Source organism: Onychomys torridus, chromosome 5 (assembly GCF_903995425.1).
Source record: "Onychomys torridus chromosome 5, mOncTor1.1, whole genome shotgun sequence".
Lineage (NCBI taxonomy): Eukaryota > Metazoa > Chordata > Mammalia > Rodentia > Cricetidae > Onychomys > Onychomys torridus.
Genome location: NC_050447.1, coordinates 102968861 through 102987509, shown reverse-complemented (window position 1 = coordinate 102987509; position 18649 = coordinate 102968861). Strand labels below are relative to the sequence as shown.

Genomic DNA, 18649 nt, shown 5'->3' with positions numbered 1-18649 from the left:
GGTAGGTGAAGAATGAAATTCTCTGTGTGAAAGGATCATAAATGGACTCAGAATTCACAGGGCTCTGTCTGTCTTTCACACTCAAAGGCAGTGGGAAGTCAGAGGGAAATAATGTTCAGTATGAAGACTGGGAACTCTGGGTTTTAGAAGCTAAATATTTACACTAAACCTGTTAGACAGCGTGTCTTTACCGAGAATCGGTTACGCTGTGCCACAGCACAAGTTAACTCTGACATCTCAGTCCTCCTGCACTACAGCAGCCACATCCTGCCCATCTAAGTGAGTCCTGTGGAGTCAGATTGACTGCTCCATACAGACACTTGGTGACTGAGCCACAGACATGCTAGGAAGAAATGCTGGAGACCTTTGTGAAGGTAGGCTCCTGAGAACAAGGATATCCAGCCTGGTGCATTCATTCCATCTCCAGACCATTATACCATAGCCACCTCCAGTTAGTCCTTAGCCCATATTTATCCAAGGAGCTTGGCTATCAATGATCTGCAGGGTGGAATGGATGAATTCTGTAAGCAGCGATGTTGGGAGTAGACAATGCACTTCTGTATGTCACTTATGATGTTACTGTGTTCTTTGAGCAGGAACTCTCAGGCAAGCTTCTCAGTCTGCTCCTTGAAGTCCTTTGACATGATAAGCAGATTGCAGAAGCTCCTTTGAAACCGATAATGATCTTGTAAAGTTAAGTTTCTTTCATGGAACTCGTAAGAATTGGGTACCTCGGAGCAGGGTTTTACTTTCCACCATGAATTTTGGCTTCTCCCCACTTCTTTCTCCTAGTAAAAAAACACAGCCTGTGTCTCCTGTCACACTCAGCATTGGCTTTTCATTGTGTATAAAATAATACAGCACTTTTTAAAATAAATAAAATTGAGGATGTTTGAAGGAATAGACTGTTTGCTTTCTAACATGGTTTGCAGTGTTTTAGGTTTGCAATGAAGAGCTTTAGGGAAACACATTTTCTCTTTTCCCCTCTATCTCCCAAATGCAATTCTGTAAAACTACCAAGAAACATAAATATTCAGGCCATACATCAGGTCAGTTATCTAGGACAGTTATCTGATAGGAAGCCAACCTGCAAAACAGGGATACAGTGCCTTTCAGATTTGCCACCTCTTGGGAGAGAAATCCAAAGAACACTAGCAGCAAAGAACTATTGTAGACCTTATCAAGAGGAGCACTTTCCTCCCACAGGCCCCTGGCTCATCAGGCTTCCTTCTTGCAAGCATTCATTTAAAAAGAATAAAGCAGTCCTTGTGTCCATAAGCCTGGAGCCAGCGGTGACTTTGGCATTGTGGGCTCCCCCTTTCAGATGGAGCCATCATCCTCTGGGCATTTGCCCTCTCTAGATAGTTTGCTACAAATTAGGCATGATAAAGCCTGATTCAGAGTTTCTAACAAAAGATTGAGATAAGGTATGGGGAATACTGGATCCTAGTAAGCAGTCCATGAATATGGTGTGGAATTGAAGGTTTATTTGGGGACTGGTCAAGATGTTAATATCTCATCCATGGCTCAAAGAGTTTCCCATAGTAGCATGTGTTCAGTGAGAATAGAATGTGGTCATCAGCTATTTAGCCAGATGGATAAGCAGAAATAGCATTTGTAAAGTATAGTTACCTAAAGGAAATATCCTGGTGGCATTCTTACATTCCCCACTTTTCCTGTGACTTGGAGTAACTTTTCCTCCTGTTACTCTTTACCCAAGGTCACTTACTCTGAACAGCCTGAAAGCATCTGTGGTGTAGTGTTATGCACAAGTCTTTCTCAAGCATTCTTATGAGAAGCAACTTTCCATGCCCCATACAGTTATCCTACAGTATCACAGTCTGTCTGACCATCTCCCTGTCACTATCCTGTCTAAGCAGATTGTGACCTCCTTGTCAGAGCCATCCATAGGTTCACAGGACCCTAAAATTCCATTCTTTTTTCTATACCCCAAAGAATTGAAAGTAGACACTCAGATCCCACTATTCATCCTGGGCTTATTCACAAGAAGAAGCAGGCCACCCACCTTCCAATCCACAGATGTATGGACAAATAAAATGTGGTGTGTGCCAGGCAGTAGTGGCACACGCCTTTAATCCCAGCACTCGGGAGGCAGAGCCAGGCGGATCTTTGTGAGTTCAAGGCCAGCCTGGGCTACCAAGTGAGTTCCAGGAAAAGGCACAAAGCTACACAGAGAGACCCTGTCTCAAAAAACAAACAAACAAACAAACAAAAAATGTGGTATGTGGCACCATAGAATTTCATTCAACCATGAAAATAAATGACCTCAGGTCTGGCTCTGCATGCCTTGGCCACCAACTCCTGGGGCCATGTCTCCCTTTGACCACCCTAATCTGAAGCCCACACCCTGCTAGAGTTTGTAACTAACCTCATGTGAGTCTTGGGGAAGTGAGATTGGCACTTAGCTACATCGCTTCTTCCGGTGTGCATAATACACAGAAGTGGAATTGTTGCATGGTCCTGTGCTGACAACTTCCTCTTGACTAGACATCCCCTCAGTGCTTCCTAACATGCCTGTGTGAATGTAGAGCAGCTGTGTTGGTATGTCCTGGCCCCGCTGCTGTCTCACCCACACTTGCTTTGCTTAGAATTGCACTTTAAAAGTTATTTTGTTCTGTGTACATTCGTGTTTTGCCTGCATGTCTGTCTGAATCACACTCCTGCAGAGGCCACAATGGTGTCAAATCCCCTGGGAATGGAGTTAAGGATTGTTGTGAGCCACCATGTGGGTGCTATGGGTTGTGCCTGAGTCTTCCAAAGGGTAGCTAGCTCTTAACTGCTGAGCCACCTCTCCAGCACCTAGGTGTGGTGATACTTTTTTTTGTACTGAAATGTGATTTTATTTGTATATTAATAAAGTTGCCTTGAGGTCAGAGCAAGCCATAGCAGAGCTGGATGGTGGTAGTGCACACCTTTAATCCCAGCACTTGGGAGGCAGAGCTAGGCGGATCTCTGTGTGTTCAAGGATACAGCCAGCATGGAGACACACGCCTTTAATCTCAATACCAACCATAGAAGACCTGGAGGTCTGTACAAACAGGCAGTGACGAGGAGGTCATGTGGCTGGGTTTACAACCAATGAGAAGGCAGAACAGAAAGTCTATATAAAAGACAGGACACAGGAAGTAGCTCTCTTGCAGAGAGGAAAGACAGAGCAGCAGTGAAGGGTAAGGTTTTCAGCTCTCAGCTATTGCTCTGACCTCTTGGCTTTTAACTCTGCAATTGGCTCTGTGTTTCTTATTTAACAAGACGGTTACATCTACACCTGGGCTTATACTTTTTGCCAACCTGAGTATGTTAAATAGTACCTCATTGAGTTTCTAGTTCATAATCCTAAATTATGAAAGAGATGGATTTAAACTGTTTGGTTTCCTTTATTTATTTACATTTCCTCCTCCCATTCAGTTCTATTAAATCCATACTTTAAAAATTTTTAATACTTTTAATTGAGACATTTGTACATCTTTTCTCCATGTGTCTGTGTTGTTTTCAAGACCTCTGCTTGACATCTTTTATGTTCATTTTCCATTGCAGTATAACAAAGTAACTCATAACTTAGCAGCTTTCTGTCATAATCTTTCCCTCAAGGTTTCTATGAGTCAAAAATCTAGTGCAGCTCAGTGAGGTGCCTCTCATTACCAGTGGCTGCAGCCAAGACTGCAGACCCATCTGAGGGATTGCCTGTGTGCAGTATGCCTCAAAACCTCCTGATGTGATGAGGCCAGTTTACTATGGGCAGCACAGAACATAAGAAGGATGGAAAGTGAATTTCATATGTGACACCCATCACGTTTGTCATGTATGATTAACTAAAAGTGGGTTAGTAAGTCCGGCCAACAAGAAAGTATGACCCAGGGCTGTGAATAGTAGGAAGCAAGGATCACTAGGGACCATCTTCACCCACCCTCAAGAAGTGATGGAAATAGTGAAATACCTTCATGTTAATCTTATCCCAGTTGCTTTAAGTGACTTTTGGTAGAACCAGTATTTTTTAATCTCATAAAATTACATTCAAAGTAGAAAGAGGGCTTGTCTATGAAAGGATTTTTGGGACAATGTATAATGAAACTTTGGAAATGAGAAGGAACATGGGCAGAAGTGTGAATTTCTGGTTGATCATTGTATAATTACAGCAAGTCTATACCATGGCACTGATCTTAACTAATTTTCTAGCACTTTCCAAGATGAATGACCATCATCATCACAAGCCATCAGAGACATTTTCATGCATTAGTTCATCTTTTGTGACACTCCTTGAGGCAACCTAACACCTGTTCCCTCCTTTCACCACTTTCTGCAGCTCATGGAGCCAAGTGATGCTAAACCACAGTTCTAGTATCATTGAAATAACGCCTGGAGCCTATGGAAGGGTCAAAGGACAGTGACACTAGTATCACACTTGACTTCTTTTTCATTCCAAATAGAAATGGAACATGGTTGCCTAGTTGCAAAGAAGCTCTCGGTAGTAATTATTTTAGTTTGATTGGTTACCTAAAGGTTCATTGGAAGACTGCAAGTGTTGTATTTCCCAGCATGCTGACCACTCCTGTGTGCATGCCTTTGCAGGAAAGATGGCTCTGATTGCGGCTGGAGAGAATATTGACAGGACTTCATCAGTGATGCATCCTGGCCCTGCTGCACAAGATAGTATTCTCCAGTAGGTACCCAGGGCCTGCTGTGAAGGAAAGGGCAGCACTAACTGGTGGACACTGAGATTCCTACCTGTTCCTTAATAATATAGGACCACATTTGATATAGATACAAATATTCTTTCCATGAGAAATGCAATTTACCTATTGTACTTCTTACTAGATGATCAGATTCAAATTTCCTGTCTCCCACCCTGCCTGTGGAGCTTAACTTGTGATAATGCTATTCCAATTTAGAATAAATGGCCTCAGATTTCTGCTACTATCCTAGGCACTGATTATAGACTTTAGATCAAAGTGTGGCCCTCATTCCTTCTTTATGTGAAGGCCTGCCTGTGTGTCAAGGATGAATGAGCAATTTGCATTAATGATGCTTACAGCAAGAGGTGGGTCTTGAAGTTTATATTTGAGGAATTAAAATGCAGTTATAGTAGAGATCACTTTCTGACATGAAAATAATTTTATATTCAAAGCAAAAACTCAGCTCTCGATATTCTCTCCTGGATGCTGCCTTGCATTGGGCATGTGCATGGGCTCAGCAGGCCCTTAGGAGACAGGCTGATAGAAAGTCTTACTCATCTTGAGACAGGAGCTATCAAGCATCATATATCCTCCATCCTTCTTAGTTTGCACTTCAAGCTGTTAACTGTGCTTCTGAGTGAGGCATGAGAAAAATTTACACATAAGAAATGTCTTCAATCCTTTAAAAGAAGTTCAGAGCTTGGAAGTTTTGTTTTTGTTTTTGTTTTTGTTTTTGTTTTCATGTCTCTTGAGTCAGATGAAATGCAAACTCCCGAGGAGTCCTAATGAGGTGACAGGCAGATGCTGGGCTTGGGTTTGTTTCACTGGGCACAGTTCACAGCTGAGGGGTGGGCACCCTGAAAGAGGGGGGTCAAATTCCTTTGGTGACTGTCAAGGCAAAATTATTCAGAATAAAATCTGAAATTTCTTTGAGCATACAGTAATAGCTTAATAATTTATGCTCAGTCTTATTAGTAAAGTAAACACAAGCCTTTGCTATCATCAAAATAAGATTTTTAAAATCTAGGATACTAAGATTAGTGTGAGATTTTGTGTTATCTTCGTGTTTAAAACTTTTCCTTTGCAATTTTAATGATCTGATAGCAATTAAGCATTGGGGGTGGGCAGGGGGAAATTTTCATCTCAATAGTATCTGATCTTGAATTACTCATGCCTAAAAGTGATACAGGGAAGTTGATTATGTATTCTCATTGTGTGACTGTGTGACAGATTTTCAAATGAAAAAGCCCAATTAATTCTTAACTTCAGTCTGGTGGTCATGTATATTCCACTATGCCTATTAAGCTGACGAGCTCTGCATGTAACATCTTAAACATAGACATCAAGAACTAGAAGCATTCTTGGCTTGTAGATAATCAGGGACTCCTGTGACAGTAGCATGATTCCATGTTAGGAGAATCAAAGACTCCTATGATAGTAGCATGCTTCCAGTTTAGGCAACGTCTAGAAGAATAATTGAGATAGTTTGGTACCCTTGGTCACTGTGTTCTATTATCTCTTAATGGTATGAATCATGGGAAATGACATTGTCTGTCAGTCCAAGAGAAGGAGCTGGCACTGGAATGTAATTGCAGGGCCCTGGCAACACCTGCAGGTGTCAGGGACTGAAGAAGTCATTTAGAAGCTGTACAAGCTGGAAGGCAGGTGGCGACTCTCTTACGGGGCTGTCTTTCATTTGAGCAGAACCAGACCAATTGTTCCTCATTAAAATGTATCTTGCAGCATATTCTAATATGAGCATGTTGATTGTGTATGTGTGTGTGCACATGTACGTGTGCGCATGCATAAACTGAGAAAACCCAGCTACACTTCTTATACAGACACAGTCTCGATGTGGCTCAGAACTGTAAGGCATGCAGCAAGAAATGCTGTGCCTGACCTAGGTTGGCTCTCCTGGAATGGTCTTCTGCAGAAAAACAGACAATGACACTCTTGCCTCACAGGGTACAGCATCAGGGAGGGTGCATAAAGCCTATTCCTAGAAACCTGGGTTTATAACAGTCAGTTTGATAATCAGGAGGTACCTGATATCACTTTCTTATTTACAGTTGACTATAAACACATCTCTGATGTGTGCTGTGCATAGTAAGGTAAAGCCTAGCCTCTCTTCCCTATTCATCATACGGAGTTATGATGACTTAACAGAGTTAAGTTCTACCTATTCTTTCATTGGGTAGTTTGGAGAATTTTAAAAAAAAAAAAATGTGTAAAGTACGAGAGGCCTATAACATGGCAAGTTTTCAAAAATACTGCTGCTACTGTTTCTTTCTGGTTCTGCATCCAAGTCCATGTTACAGCTCATTATCAAAGCTCTTGGTAAAGAGGCAGGACATCAGGAGACATCACCAAATGACCCAACCTCCTTCCTTTGGAGGCCAAACCCCCAAGGAAAGGGTTCTTGTGATTGCTGGCACTGTGAATACAGCTCCTAGAAGAGCAAGTAGAATGCAGTATCTGTTTAGCAATCAGCAGCTGACTGCCCCAGGAGCCCTTCCCTTAGTGTCCTGCCTCTAGTGACTGAAAGTTCCATGAATAAGACAGATCAGGTGGTCCAGGAGGCCTCACAGTAAGAAGAGTTGGGTTTATGTTATCGGGAAGGCAAAGGCTTAGCCAGGGCTAGACCCTAAAGGTCTCCTGATCTCCTCCCCCAGCAGTCCTCATTGTCAGCTGCCTGAAGCCACTCTGGCATGTGTGAGCACTGCAGTTCTGGTGACTGTATTCTCCCATGCTGAGAAATTGGTTCAGCTCTATCAGAGCTGAGCACATATACTAGAGGGAGAAGAGCCTGAAGGATTGTGCAGTGGTGAACACAGGAGGCCCACATCTCAGTCCCTGGAGCTTACACATGTGCTGCCTATCATAGAAAGAAGGACTTTGCAGAATGGATAAGGAAGGATCTTGAGATGAGAAGATTACTCTGAATGATCCCAGGATAATCCTTATGATGTAAATCACCATCTCCAGGCTACCAGCTTTGAATTAGGGAAAAGGGCCACAGGCCAGGGGCTGCAAGCTCCCTCTGAACCACCCAGAAAGGGCAAGGATTGTATTCTTTCCCAGTGCCTATGCAAGGAATTCATCCCTACCTACAGCTAAATCTTAGAACACTCGAGCTCTAGAAGTCTAAGAATAGCTTTGTATTGTTTAACATTCTTGATTTAGGGTAATTTGTTAAATTCATTTTAAAAAACTAATCTACAGCATGTGTAAATTACTTCTCATGGCTGTGACAAAATAGCTGACCTAATCAACTTAAGGAAGGAAGGTGGCCTTGGCTCATGGTTTGGAAGGTAAATAGGGTCTGTCATGGCAGGAAAGACAGGCATGATAGCAAGGATGTGAAGCTGCTAGGCAATTGTATCTGTTGTGAGGAAGCAGAGGGATGCATGCTGGTTCTTAGCTAGCTTTCTCCTTTTTCCTCATTTTATTCAGCCCAGGCCCGAGTCCATGGGATAGCACCTCTCTTATTTAAGGTAGAAATACCCTCACAGATATGCCCCAAATTATGTCTCCCAAGTAATTCTAGATCTAGTTGAAAATGGAGATTAACCTTCACACCATGCCATTTCCTCACCAATGAACTTGTCCCCTGTACCTGATGCTCTCATAAAAAATACAGCAGGCAAATGCCATTTCTATGGAAAGAGTGTTTATATAAAATGTGAGCATGTGGCCCTAAGGAACAGGCAGAAATCTCAGTATCCATTCAGCTACCACTGCGTCCTCCTTGATCCCGGACCCTGAGCATCTACTGGAAAGTAAAGGCGTCTGCTCGGGAGCACCCATGGGCTAGGGCAGGAGTAAGCAGACTTATACTCGTTAAGTTGATATGTACTGTTCTAGAGACAGAGACTAGGACATGCAGACGGGTGATAGTTGATGGGTTTTCTAAAGCCAAGTCATGTCTTGACTTCAAGCCTGAGAAAACAATAACAAGGAAAGACAAGGGGTGGGGATGGCCTTGGTTAAGCGTTTTTGCCGAAGGCTCACTCCACAAGTCATCTTGCCTACCAGGGAGCCTTACTGCTCATCTCTGATTGTGAATGCTGACTGTACTGTGAGTATTGCTTCCTTCTCTTGGGTTAGTGTCTGTAGGGACGCTGTTATCTCGGTACTGCTGCTAAGTACCATTAGAGTCTTCACTTTTCCATGCTGCATTCCTATACACAACAGCACCAGCAACCTTTCTTATGTGCCCAGAGCCCAGGCAGAGTCCTTGGTATGTCTTCTAACTTTTAGCACCATTTTAAGGCAGAGGTTAATATTCTTACATCATAGAAGTAGTAATTAGGCTTAGATTACATGGCTAGCTGAACTTGGACTCAGAATTCAAAACCTGCTCTCATTCCTCATACTGAATGTTCCCTACTGCTATTTGTGATGAACCAAAATACCATGAGCAGATTAATCATATTTGGAAAGCAAATAAAATAGTGACTTTGTAATTTAACAAGAACTTTTGAGGTCATTTGCATAGCCCATTAGAACCTCAGACTTCTATGGAATGCATTGAGATGAGTTGAGTTTTAAATGCTCAGAATACTTTCTGCCCATCTCACTTAGTTCTCATAACAACCCAATGAAGCACAAATACTAATGCTCTAAGCATCACTACTTTATAAGAGAGGAAATGCACAATGAGAGGAGAACATGTCTGAGAACCTCAGGAGGAACTGGGAGTGGAGCCCAGGATCAGCACTCATGGCTCCTAGAACCATTGTTCCAAGATCATGTTCAACTTAAAGACCCTGCTTTCTATCCCTTACCAAAGCATGCATCCTTCCTGGAGATGGAAGCAATCAGAGCCAGCCGGTGCTACCACCCATGGCTTTACCTGTCACTGCCTGAGTTCTCATCATTGGGCTTCTGGGCTTAAAAGCTTATTGATGTTTGGTTGATTGGGGTGGGGGGTGTATATTTGCTTCTGTTTTTAGCAGATTTGTTGCTTTGATGGGATTTGATAAGCTATACTCTGGAATATTAAAGTAGGTAAATCTCACCTGTAACCCCCAGCACTGACAAGCTGAAGGAGAATCTTGACTTCTAGGTTTTCCTGGGCTATATGGCAAGACCCTGTGTCAAGATGCCATGAATAGCCAGCAAGAAGGCAGGCTTATAAATTGATCAAGGGAGCAGTGAGAGTTCCAAGGAGGGAGAAGCACTCTAATCAAAGTTAGCAGGACACATAGTAGGAACTCTCAGTGTATCCTTTAGTCTGTGAAAATCAAGTGAATTGTTTTGATTGAACAAATATCAGCCCCTGCCTTGTTTCACATTTGTTTTAGGAAAGATATTTCTGAGAATTCAAATTTGTAAAAATTATAAATATCAGAATTGATTGTTTTAATAAACAATAAAAAGTTTTGAATTGGGTATACTAAAAAGGCATTTGAATTTTAGGAATAAATGTCTTTATAATTGTTAAAAGGTTTAGGGACACACACACACCCCCGCCACCGCCAGTACACTATAGGATGGCAAGGGTAAGAGAAATATGCCCTCTGCCTACACCCCTTGCTACCTTGGACAGACAGGAGAGCCAGCCTGGGGGGCATGAGAACAGAAGAGCTGGCCCTGCACCTTGCCTGGGCAGAACAATAGAGCTGGACCCGAGGGAGTGAGAGCAGGAGAACTGGCCCCATTCCTTGCTGTCTGCCACACTGGGTGAGCTAGCTGGGGCAAGTGCTGGAGAGCTCACTTGGGTGGTGATAATGACGTTAAGCTGGCAGGCTGACCAACCCAGCTACCACCCAGGCCCAGAACCAGGAATATGAGGTAGCCCACCCCAACATCCACCTCATCTGTGAACTTATAGAGCATGGGAAGAGGCTAGACCTGCAGATCCAAAGCCACAGGATCTCTATGACACAGGGCAACAACATGATATCCAAGAATCCCAGTGAGGGCCCAGTATTGAGGGTGCAGCAAAAGCCAGAGGTCCCGAACCAGACCAATGACTTGTTGCAATGAACACTTAGAAGTAAAAATGCATGGACTAAAGGGTAAATGAACTGTGTGACTCACTGGGCCACACTACATGCCCAGATTTTTTGTTTGTTTTGATTTTACTTTTAAATTTTGTTTTTGGGCAAGGTTGCAAGAGCAGAGGGTGGAAGCCAGGGGATGGGGAGATGAGTGGGTTTGGGATGTATAAAGTGAAATCCACAAAGAATCAATAAAAGTTAAAAAGAATTTTTTCCTATGGAAGGAAAATAACGTTTTAGGCCTTTCTGGTACTATTGGCCACAGTCAAGTTTTTCTCTAAAGTATATGTTGTATCTACTATTCAATTGTGTGTCAACCTTCAACTTTTTTTTGCCCTTAATAATCATTTCCCTTATATACATTGTGTATTATTAAAATGCTCTGTTGGTGGGAGATGCTAAATGGATAAAACATTTGCCACACAAGCATGAGGACTGGGACTCAGCTGCCCAGAACCTAAGAATCATGAGTAAGTGTGGTGGCAGCCTGGCATCCCAGTGCTTGGAAGGCAGAGGCAGGGGGTCCCTGGGGGCAAGCTGGGTAGTTAGACTAGCTTAATCTGTGAGTTCTGGATTCAGCAAGAGACCCTGTCTCAGTAAATAAAGTAGAGAGTAGTCAAGGAAGACACCCAGCATCAATGCCCTGGTCCCAACATGTATACATATATGCATACCACACATACACATGCAAAACAAAAGCTCCATTATTTTCTGAACCTGATTCTCTGAGGAATATCCACACCATTCAGCATAGCAGGCATGCTACGGTGCATTGCTAACACTGGGATTACAGGAATCTCCGTTTCTGCATATCCTCATCAGCATCTTTGGAGAGTTGGTTATGGTCATCAGTTATTTTTAATTATTATTGTTAAATCCATTCTAACTAGGGTCAGCTGATGTCTCATTATGGTTCTGACTTGCATTTCCTTCATGGTTAATGATACTAGACATTTTTTGGTAGATTTGCAGTTTGTATTTCTTGATAACAATTCATTCAGGTCTTTAGCTCACTCTTTAGCTGTCTTTTGTTTGTTTGTTTTTGTTTTAAGTACTTGGGGTTCCTTACATATTCTTAATGTTAACCCTTTGTCCAGTGAATAACTAGAACAGGTTTTCTCTCATTCTATATATTGGGTCTTCACTTTGTTGTTTTCTTCACTGGATTAAAAACCTCTTAATTTTTTAAGTATTTATTTTACATCCCAGCCACAACTTCCTCCCTCTCTTCCCAGCACACCCCCCACAATCCACTCCTCCATTTCTAAGCTTAGGAAAGGGCAGGTCTCCCATGAGTATCAGGCATGTTTCTGTCTCCATCAGTTGCTAGTTGGCGCCTCTCTGATAACACTTGGGCTAGGCACCAGTCTGGTCACAGGAGATGGCCAGTTCAGACTATATATTTGCTACTGCTAGGAGTCTGAGCTGGGCTCTTCCTTGTAAGCTCCTTAGTGATTCCCTTGAGCCAGGTTTTTACCTGACCCCAAAATGCCCCCCTAGTAGTCTCTTTCAGTACTCTCCCCTTAGACTCCCCCCAACCTGAACGCCCATGTTCCCATCCGCACCCATCCCCAGTCCACCCATGAAATCTCCTCCACTTCCCCTTTCCAGGGAGATTGGGGTGTCCCCCATGGTCCCTCCCTGTTACCCAGTCTGTCTGGGGTCTGTGGATCATAGCATAATTATCCTTTATTTTACAGCTAATATCTACTTATGATTAAGTACATACTATGTTTGTCTTTCTTGGTCTGGGTTACCTCACTCAGGATTTTTTTTCTAGTACCATCCATTCGTTCAAATTTCCTGGTGTCCTTGTTTTTAACAGCTGAGTAATACTCCATTGTGTAAATGTACCACATTTTCTTAATCCATTCCTTAGTTGAGGGGCATCTAGGTTGTCTCCAGGTTCTGGTTATTACAAATAAAGCTGCTATGAACATAACTGAGCAAGTGTCGTTGTGGTATGATTGAGCATCCTTTGGGTATATACCCAAGAGCAGTAGAGCTGGGTCTTGTGGTGGGTTGATTCCCAGTTTTCTCAGGAACCACCACACTGACTTCCAAAGGGGCTGTACAAGTTTGCACTCCCACCAGCAGTGGAGGAGTGTTCCATTGCTCCATATCCTTTCCAGCATGAGCTTTCATTGTGTTTTTGGTCTTAGCCATTCACGGGTATAAATGGAATCTCAGTTGCTTTGATTTGCATTTCTCTGATGGCTAAGAATGTTGAACAGTTCTTAAAGCTTATCTCAGCCATTTGAGATTCCTCTGTTGAGAATTTTCTGTTTAGATCTGTACCCTATTTTTAATTGGATTATTTGAGCTTTTGATGTCTAGTTTCTTGAGTTTTTTATACATTTTGGAAATCAGCCTCTGTCAGATGTGGTGTTGCTGAAGATCTTTTCCCATTCTGTAGGCTGTGGAAAAACCTCTTAATTTGATGTCCCCATTTGTCAATTTTGACCTTTGTTTCCTGTGATCTTGAGGCCCTGTCCAGAAATTCATTCTTTGCACCAGTATTGTTACCACTATGTTTTCCTCAAGTAGTTTTAGAGTTTCAAGTCTTACTTTTAGGTATTTGATATATTTTGTGTTGAGTTTTGTTATTTGCTTGTTTGGGTTTTTGTTACTAGATGAGAGATGTGTTAAATTTCAGTGTTTTCCATGTAGATATCCATTCTCCCAGGACCATCTATTGAAGATGCTATCTTTTCTCCAATGGACATTTTCAGAGATTTAGTTGATGTTTCTGCCAGTTCCAGGCTATTTTGATGACTGTGGCTCTGTAGTATGTTTTGAAATCAGAAAATTATGCCTCCAAATTTGTTCTTGTTTGTTCAATACAGCTTTGACTATTTAGGGCCTCTTGTGTTCCAAAGGAACTAAAGGATTATTTTCTTGTTTTATGAAGAAAGTTGCTGCTTAGCTTTTGATCCTCATAGAGCACTATAACATGGTATGGTCTCTCTGCAGTCTTACCATAGTCAGTGAGTCCAAACATAGAGCAGACTGAATTATACTTTAAACACTAACAGCATCATTTGGGTTGTCATGAGAAAAAGAGAAAGTTAAAACCAAAAAAAGGAAGAAAAAAAAAAAAAACCAGGCAGACACAGTAGCTCATGCCAATAGTCTGAACACTTATGAGGTAGAAGGAAGAGGATCAGGAGTTCAAGGCAGGATGAGGTTACATGAGACTTTGTCTCAAAAACAACCAACCATCGAGTGTTGAGAGGCTTCTGACCACTTAGGGGCTTCTGGGGCAAGGCTGGTTTTACCCTATGGTAGAAATTAGACTGAGGCCAAGGAAAAGGATGAAACTACCCTACAAGAACAGTATTGGCTCTTTCTGGACAGGGGAGAAGGACTTTTCAACATGACTAAGCAGAAACAAGAGAAGGCAGGAAGTTTGTGCCCAGGAAGAAACAAAAATATTAAAACATATTCAAACAGGAAAGAGGAAAAAGAAGGTGTGAAATTAGTTAGCAAAGTCTGCCTTGTTGATACCAACATATGATAAGTTCTAACCGTGGAAGTTCATTAGGCTGAGAATGACCTTTTCCTTGCCAGTGCTTCATATAAAATAGAACCCATCATCCCCAGTATACATAACTAGCTCTGAACATAATTACCAAAAGTATGGTTATAGAATGGAATTTGAGTGAGCTGAGTCACATGACACATGGAGGCAATGTTACTTGATGGACATATGCCGGTTACCAAGAGTAATGCACACATCAATGGACACATCAATGCATTCTTCCAGGTTTGATAGCAGTTTCATATAAATAGCTCCTAATAATTATTAAAAACTACAAACCCATTATGAGTACTGTTCAATTGAAGGGGAAGCTTGTACCAAACACCACACAAGCTAGCCTCACAGAAGAGCTGTCTCCTGGAGGGTGTTGCTCCCTGATAAAGACTCCCAGTGCATAGAGACCAGCAGCAGGGCAGCATGGGCCCAAATGCCTGAGAAGTTCAGAAACAAAGACTACAGTTGGTGTTGAGAACATCACCCTGGTTAAGTTCCCAGTCAGTCTCCTACAGTGAAAGCAAGGGCTCTTCCATATGAATCAGGTATAAATATAAGCTTGGAAATTGGGTCATAAACATTGTCTTCATTTCTACATTTCTGTTCTGTTTTAAATTATATGTATGTGTGTATGTCTATGTGGAGTTTGTGCACATGAATTCAGTAATCTCTGAGTCCAGAAGGGGGCATCAGATCCCTGGTGCTGGAGTTATGGGTGATTGTGAACTGCCTGATGTGGGTGCAGAGAACTGAACCATGGTTCTCTGCAAGAACAGCAAGTACTCGTAACTACAGAGCCATTTCTTCAGACTCCAAATTTCTGTGCCTTATACTCAATTCATTTCATCTATTTTTTTAAAGTGTCATTCAGCTCTTCCTACCCTTCTGCCCTCATCCTAATTAGATGGCTTCAGGTCTTTAGTCTGTCCCACTTCATCTGTTGCCAAGGTGTGCCTCTGCTCCTCTCCACTCTCAGGCACCAGCCAGTGTGTGCAGTGGGGAGGAGCACTTGTACACAGTAGACAAAGGTACCCGGGACTGTGCTCAGAAGGGAAGGCACAAGACAGTCCAGTGGTTACTCCAGGACAGCTGGCTTACACCGACACATGCTGCCCTGCCTCTCCCATGTTGTGCTTCTCCTTCATCCTCTGTGATCCTCCTGTCTACATGTCCCATCGGTCCCAGCAGGGTGCCCATGCTGTATGGGGACATTGTAGATAATGTGAGAAATCTCATACAATAGACACAGCATGTACTTTGAAAGATTAAAACTGCCATGGCAGTAGCAACGTTCCTCTGTCCACTTTCCATGTCAGACTAGAAGCCTTGCTTCATGGAGACCTCTCTAAAAAGTAGAGCAGACATGTTGATTCAACCCTTGCATTCCCCTCAAGCTGAGTTGTCCAGGCTTCTGTGTCTGGCATACCAGGGTAAGTGGAGGGGACTCTATGGATTGGGTCACTCTGGTCACTCAGGGCTCAGCCTTCCTCCAATGGCAGGTCACCTTGGAATGTCTGCCCTCAAGCATGTGTTTGATGAACAAAATGTCTTCCATGCAGTCTAAAAAACCAAGACTGTGTGTGTTCTAATCTTCAGAGAACAAAGCTGATTTATTCACACCACGCTTGGGGCTACCTGGACCCTGCAGGGCACCCAAATGTGTCTGTGTTGAAAGGATAAGGAACCATAGCTGATATAGCTGCAGGAATTTTTTTCTGAAAATTATTTCTTACCTGTTCCTTTCTTTATAGGAATTCAGAAATAGGTTTGGGAATCATCTGAATTCAACTTCAGACACCTGTGCTGCAACTCGGCATGACTCAACATATTCCAGAATTGTGCTGCAGATGTCCCAACATGACTGTGCACTGAAGGTAGCCGCAGTTCTGGCTCTCCTTGCTCTTCTTTTTGCATTTCTGGCCAGAGTTTATGCTTACAACGTGTCTAAATGAAGCATCCAGAAGGAGGAAGTTTCTAATGAAAACCTTCAGGGAAAGCAGCCACACCAGTTCTCAAAGGCAGTCATCTGAACTGGTCATGCTGCCTTGTCTGGATCCCTCCTTACTGTCTCACCCGGTCTCCCATTGAGCTGAGCCATTTGACCTCAAATCACAGCTTCTGGAACATGTCTTTCTCATCACACTCCTTTCCACTTTTTAACAACAAACGCAAGTGGTTGCGTTTTTTCCCTTTCACTCTCCAGTCATTAAGTCCTAACCTAAGTGCACAGTGGCCCTGGCTGTCAGTGGCCCTGGCCATCGTCAGTGGCCCTGGCCATCGTCAGTGGCCCTGGCCGTCAGTGGCTCTAGCCACCGTTTCCTGGTGTAGAAGAACACCTAGTCCTTAATAAACATTCTTCAGGCTGTGTTTGGAGTCCCTGTGCTACAAACAACTTTTTCACAGCACATGTGTTCCTAAAAAGTTGATATAGAAACCTATTTTGGGAACCTGGACCCAAGTCTGCCACTTAAAGGACTCTTCCTAGCTTTTCAGGAAATGTGAGGAATCCATGCTTGCAGTGCCCACAAACTTTCAAACAAACCACGCTCCTTCCCTGCACATCTGACTGGACATCATCAGTCTTTCCTACTGAAATGACTTCTTTGACAATAAAAGGAATTGGTGCAATAAGCAAACCCTGTGTTTATCGTAATTTAAATGAGTTATTTGGATTGGGTAGGCCAAGGGAAACAAAGTAAGTGCCTCTAGATACTATAGGGTTGTTTTCATCTCTAGACCATCCCCTGTTAGCTCTTCCTTACACGTGCCCCCCCCCCAAAAGCCCATCCCAAAATTTAATGTCATCAGTTGGCCAAAAAAAAAAGTGCATATGCAAATACACCCACATGAGCACTCACTACAAGCATAATTCCCTAAGACTGCCTTGTGCTTCCATGAAGAAGCATGGAATTGTGTTGAGGGTAGCTGCAGGCCTGCCTCTGTTCCCTCTTCTTTTTGCTTTCTCAAAGTCTGTGCTTACAATGTAAGTAAATGTAGCATCAGTAAGGAATAAGTTTCTAGTGTTTTAACTTCAGTGAAAGAGAAAGCAACCAGCCAGTTCTTAAAGGACGGTCAAAGACGGGCCTCGTGGACAAAGTGCTTGTCATGCAGACCTAAGCACCCGAGTCCAGATTCCCAGAATCTCCCATGGAAAACCAGATGGAACATCACGTGCATCGATAGGCCCAGCTCCTGTGGCAGTATGGAAGCCAGAAACAGAATTCCCAGAAGCTCACAGCCAGACAGCCTGATGTATGCATCAGAAAGCAAGGCCCCGATTTCAAGCAAGGCAGAAGGCAAGGCCTGACATTTATCCTCTGACCTTCATACACGTTTGAAATGTGTGCATAGCTACACTCACACATCATGTACACTAAGGTTGAGAAGTGCAAAGATCTACCTGTGCCCTCTGGGTGCTGCAGCAGGACTTGCGAGCCTGCCTCCATGGTCTCAGAAACTGGGAGGGGTAGCAGCAGCTAACACTGACTGCCTTTCTTTTATAGGCATAGTCACTGTTGATAAGCAGTGAGTGCCAGTGTGGTGCTTATTTAATAAAAACCCAGCAGACATCAGATTACTTCCCCAAGCCTAGGGCCACACTACATAGAGCAGAAGAGCTTTACACCCATAGCTTGTTAGAAGCACTTTTCTCTTTACTTACTCTTTCTCCCCCTGCCTCTCTTCCTCCCTCCTCCCCTTCCATCCCTCCCCTCTAAGCCTCTGTTTTCTTCCAGTCCCCCACATTTTCCCTGCCTGTGAGAGAATGACACACCCAAATACTCAGTAGCCCCGCTGACCCCAACAACCCCCTCAAAAGATGGTTCCTCCACTCAGGACTCTCTGTGACTATGACTCCACTGTGTGCCTGGGCCCACCAAAGGACCAGCCATGCCCTGACAATGAGAACTGTCATACACAATGTCCATCTCCCTGTTGGTGACCAGCTTGCCCAGGGGACAGCAATGGCCTGGAAATCTAGATTGTTCATTCCTGGGACCTGCTGCTTGAGGGAGGGAGGGAGGAGGGAGGACTGTTGGGGAGGGTGTGGAACACAGCTCTCCAGGGTCTGAGTGTGGCTGAAGACGAAGTGGGTGTGGCTCTCACTGGGCTGCTGCCTTTCCATCTTGTCCCTTCCTGTCCACTTCACTGCGTGGCTTTTCTTTGAAGCTAAGCATGCCTACATGCCTTTTTTTTTTTTTTTTTTTTTTTTTTTTAGCAGTGAATATGTGTGCAAACTGATGTAAAGGTGGCCATGTGCTCTTCCCACAACTGTGATGATCGTGGACTTTCATGGCTGACTGAAATTTTCCTCAGCCTGTGTCCATGCCAGGTCCAGCTACATGTGCATCATCATGCAAGAAATGTGCTGCTGTGTAAGCTGCCGGGCCTTAAGGGCTGTGTCCATAGCATGACCCAAC

General features: G+C 43.3%; 1 protein-coding gene across 1 annotated transcript in view; it reads left to right on the top strand.

The window, feature by feature from the left end:
• Nucleotides 1-16851, top strand: part of Cdkal1 (CDK5 regulatory subunit associated protein 1 like 1) — a 554248-nt gene extending 537397 nt beyond the window's left edge. The window contains 2 exon segments of the mRNA XM_036189139.1: nucleotides 15983-16138; nucleotides 16140-16851. Of these exon segments, the coding sequence (XP_036045032.1) occupies nucleotides 15983-16138; nucleotides 16140-16319 (336 nt within the window). The 3' untranslated portion in view covers nucleotides 16320-16851.
• Nucleotides 16852-18649: the final 1798 nt, after the last annotated feature.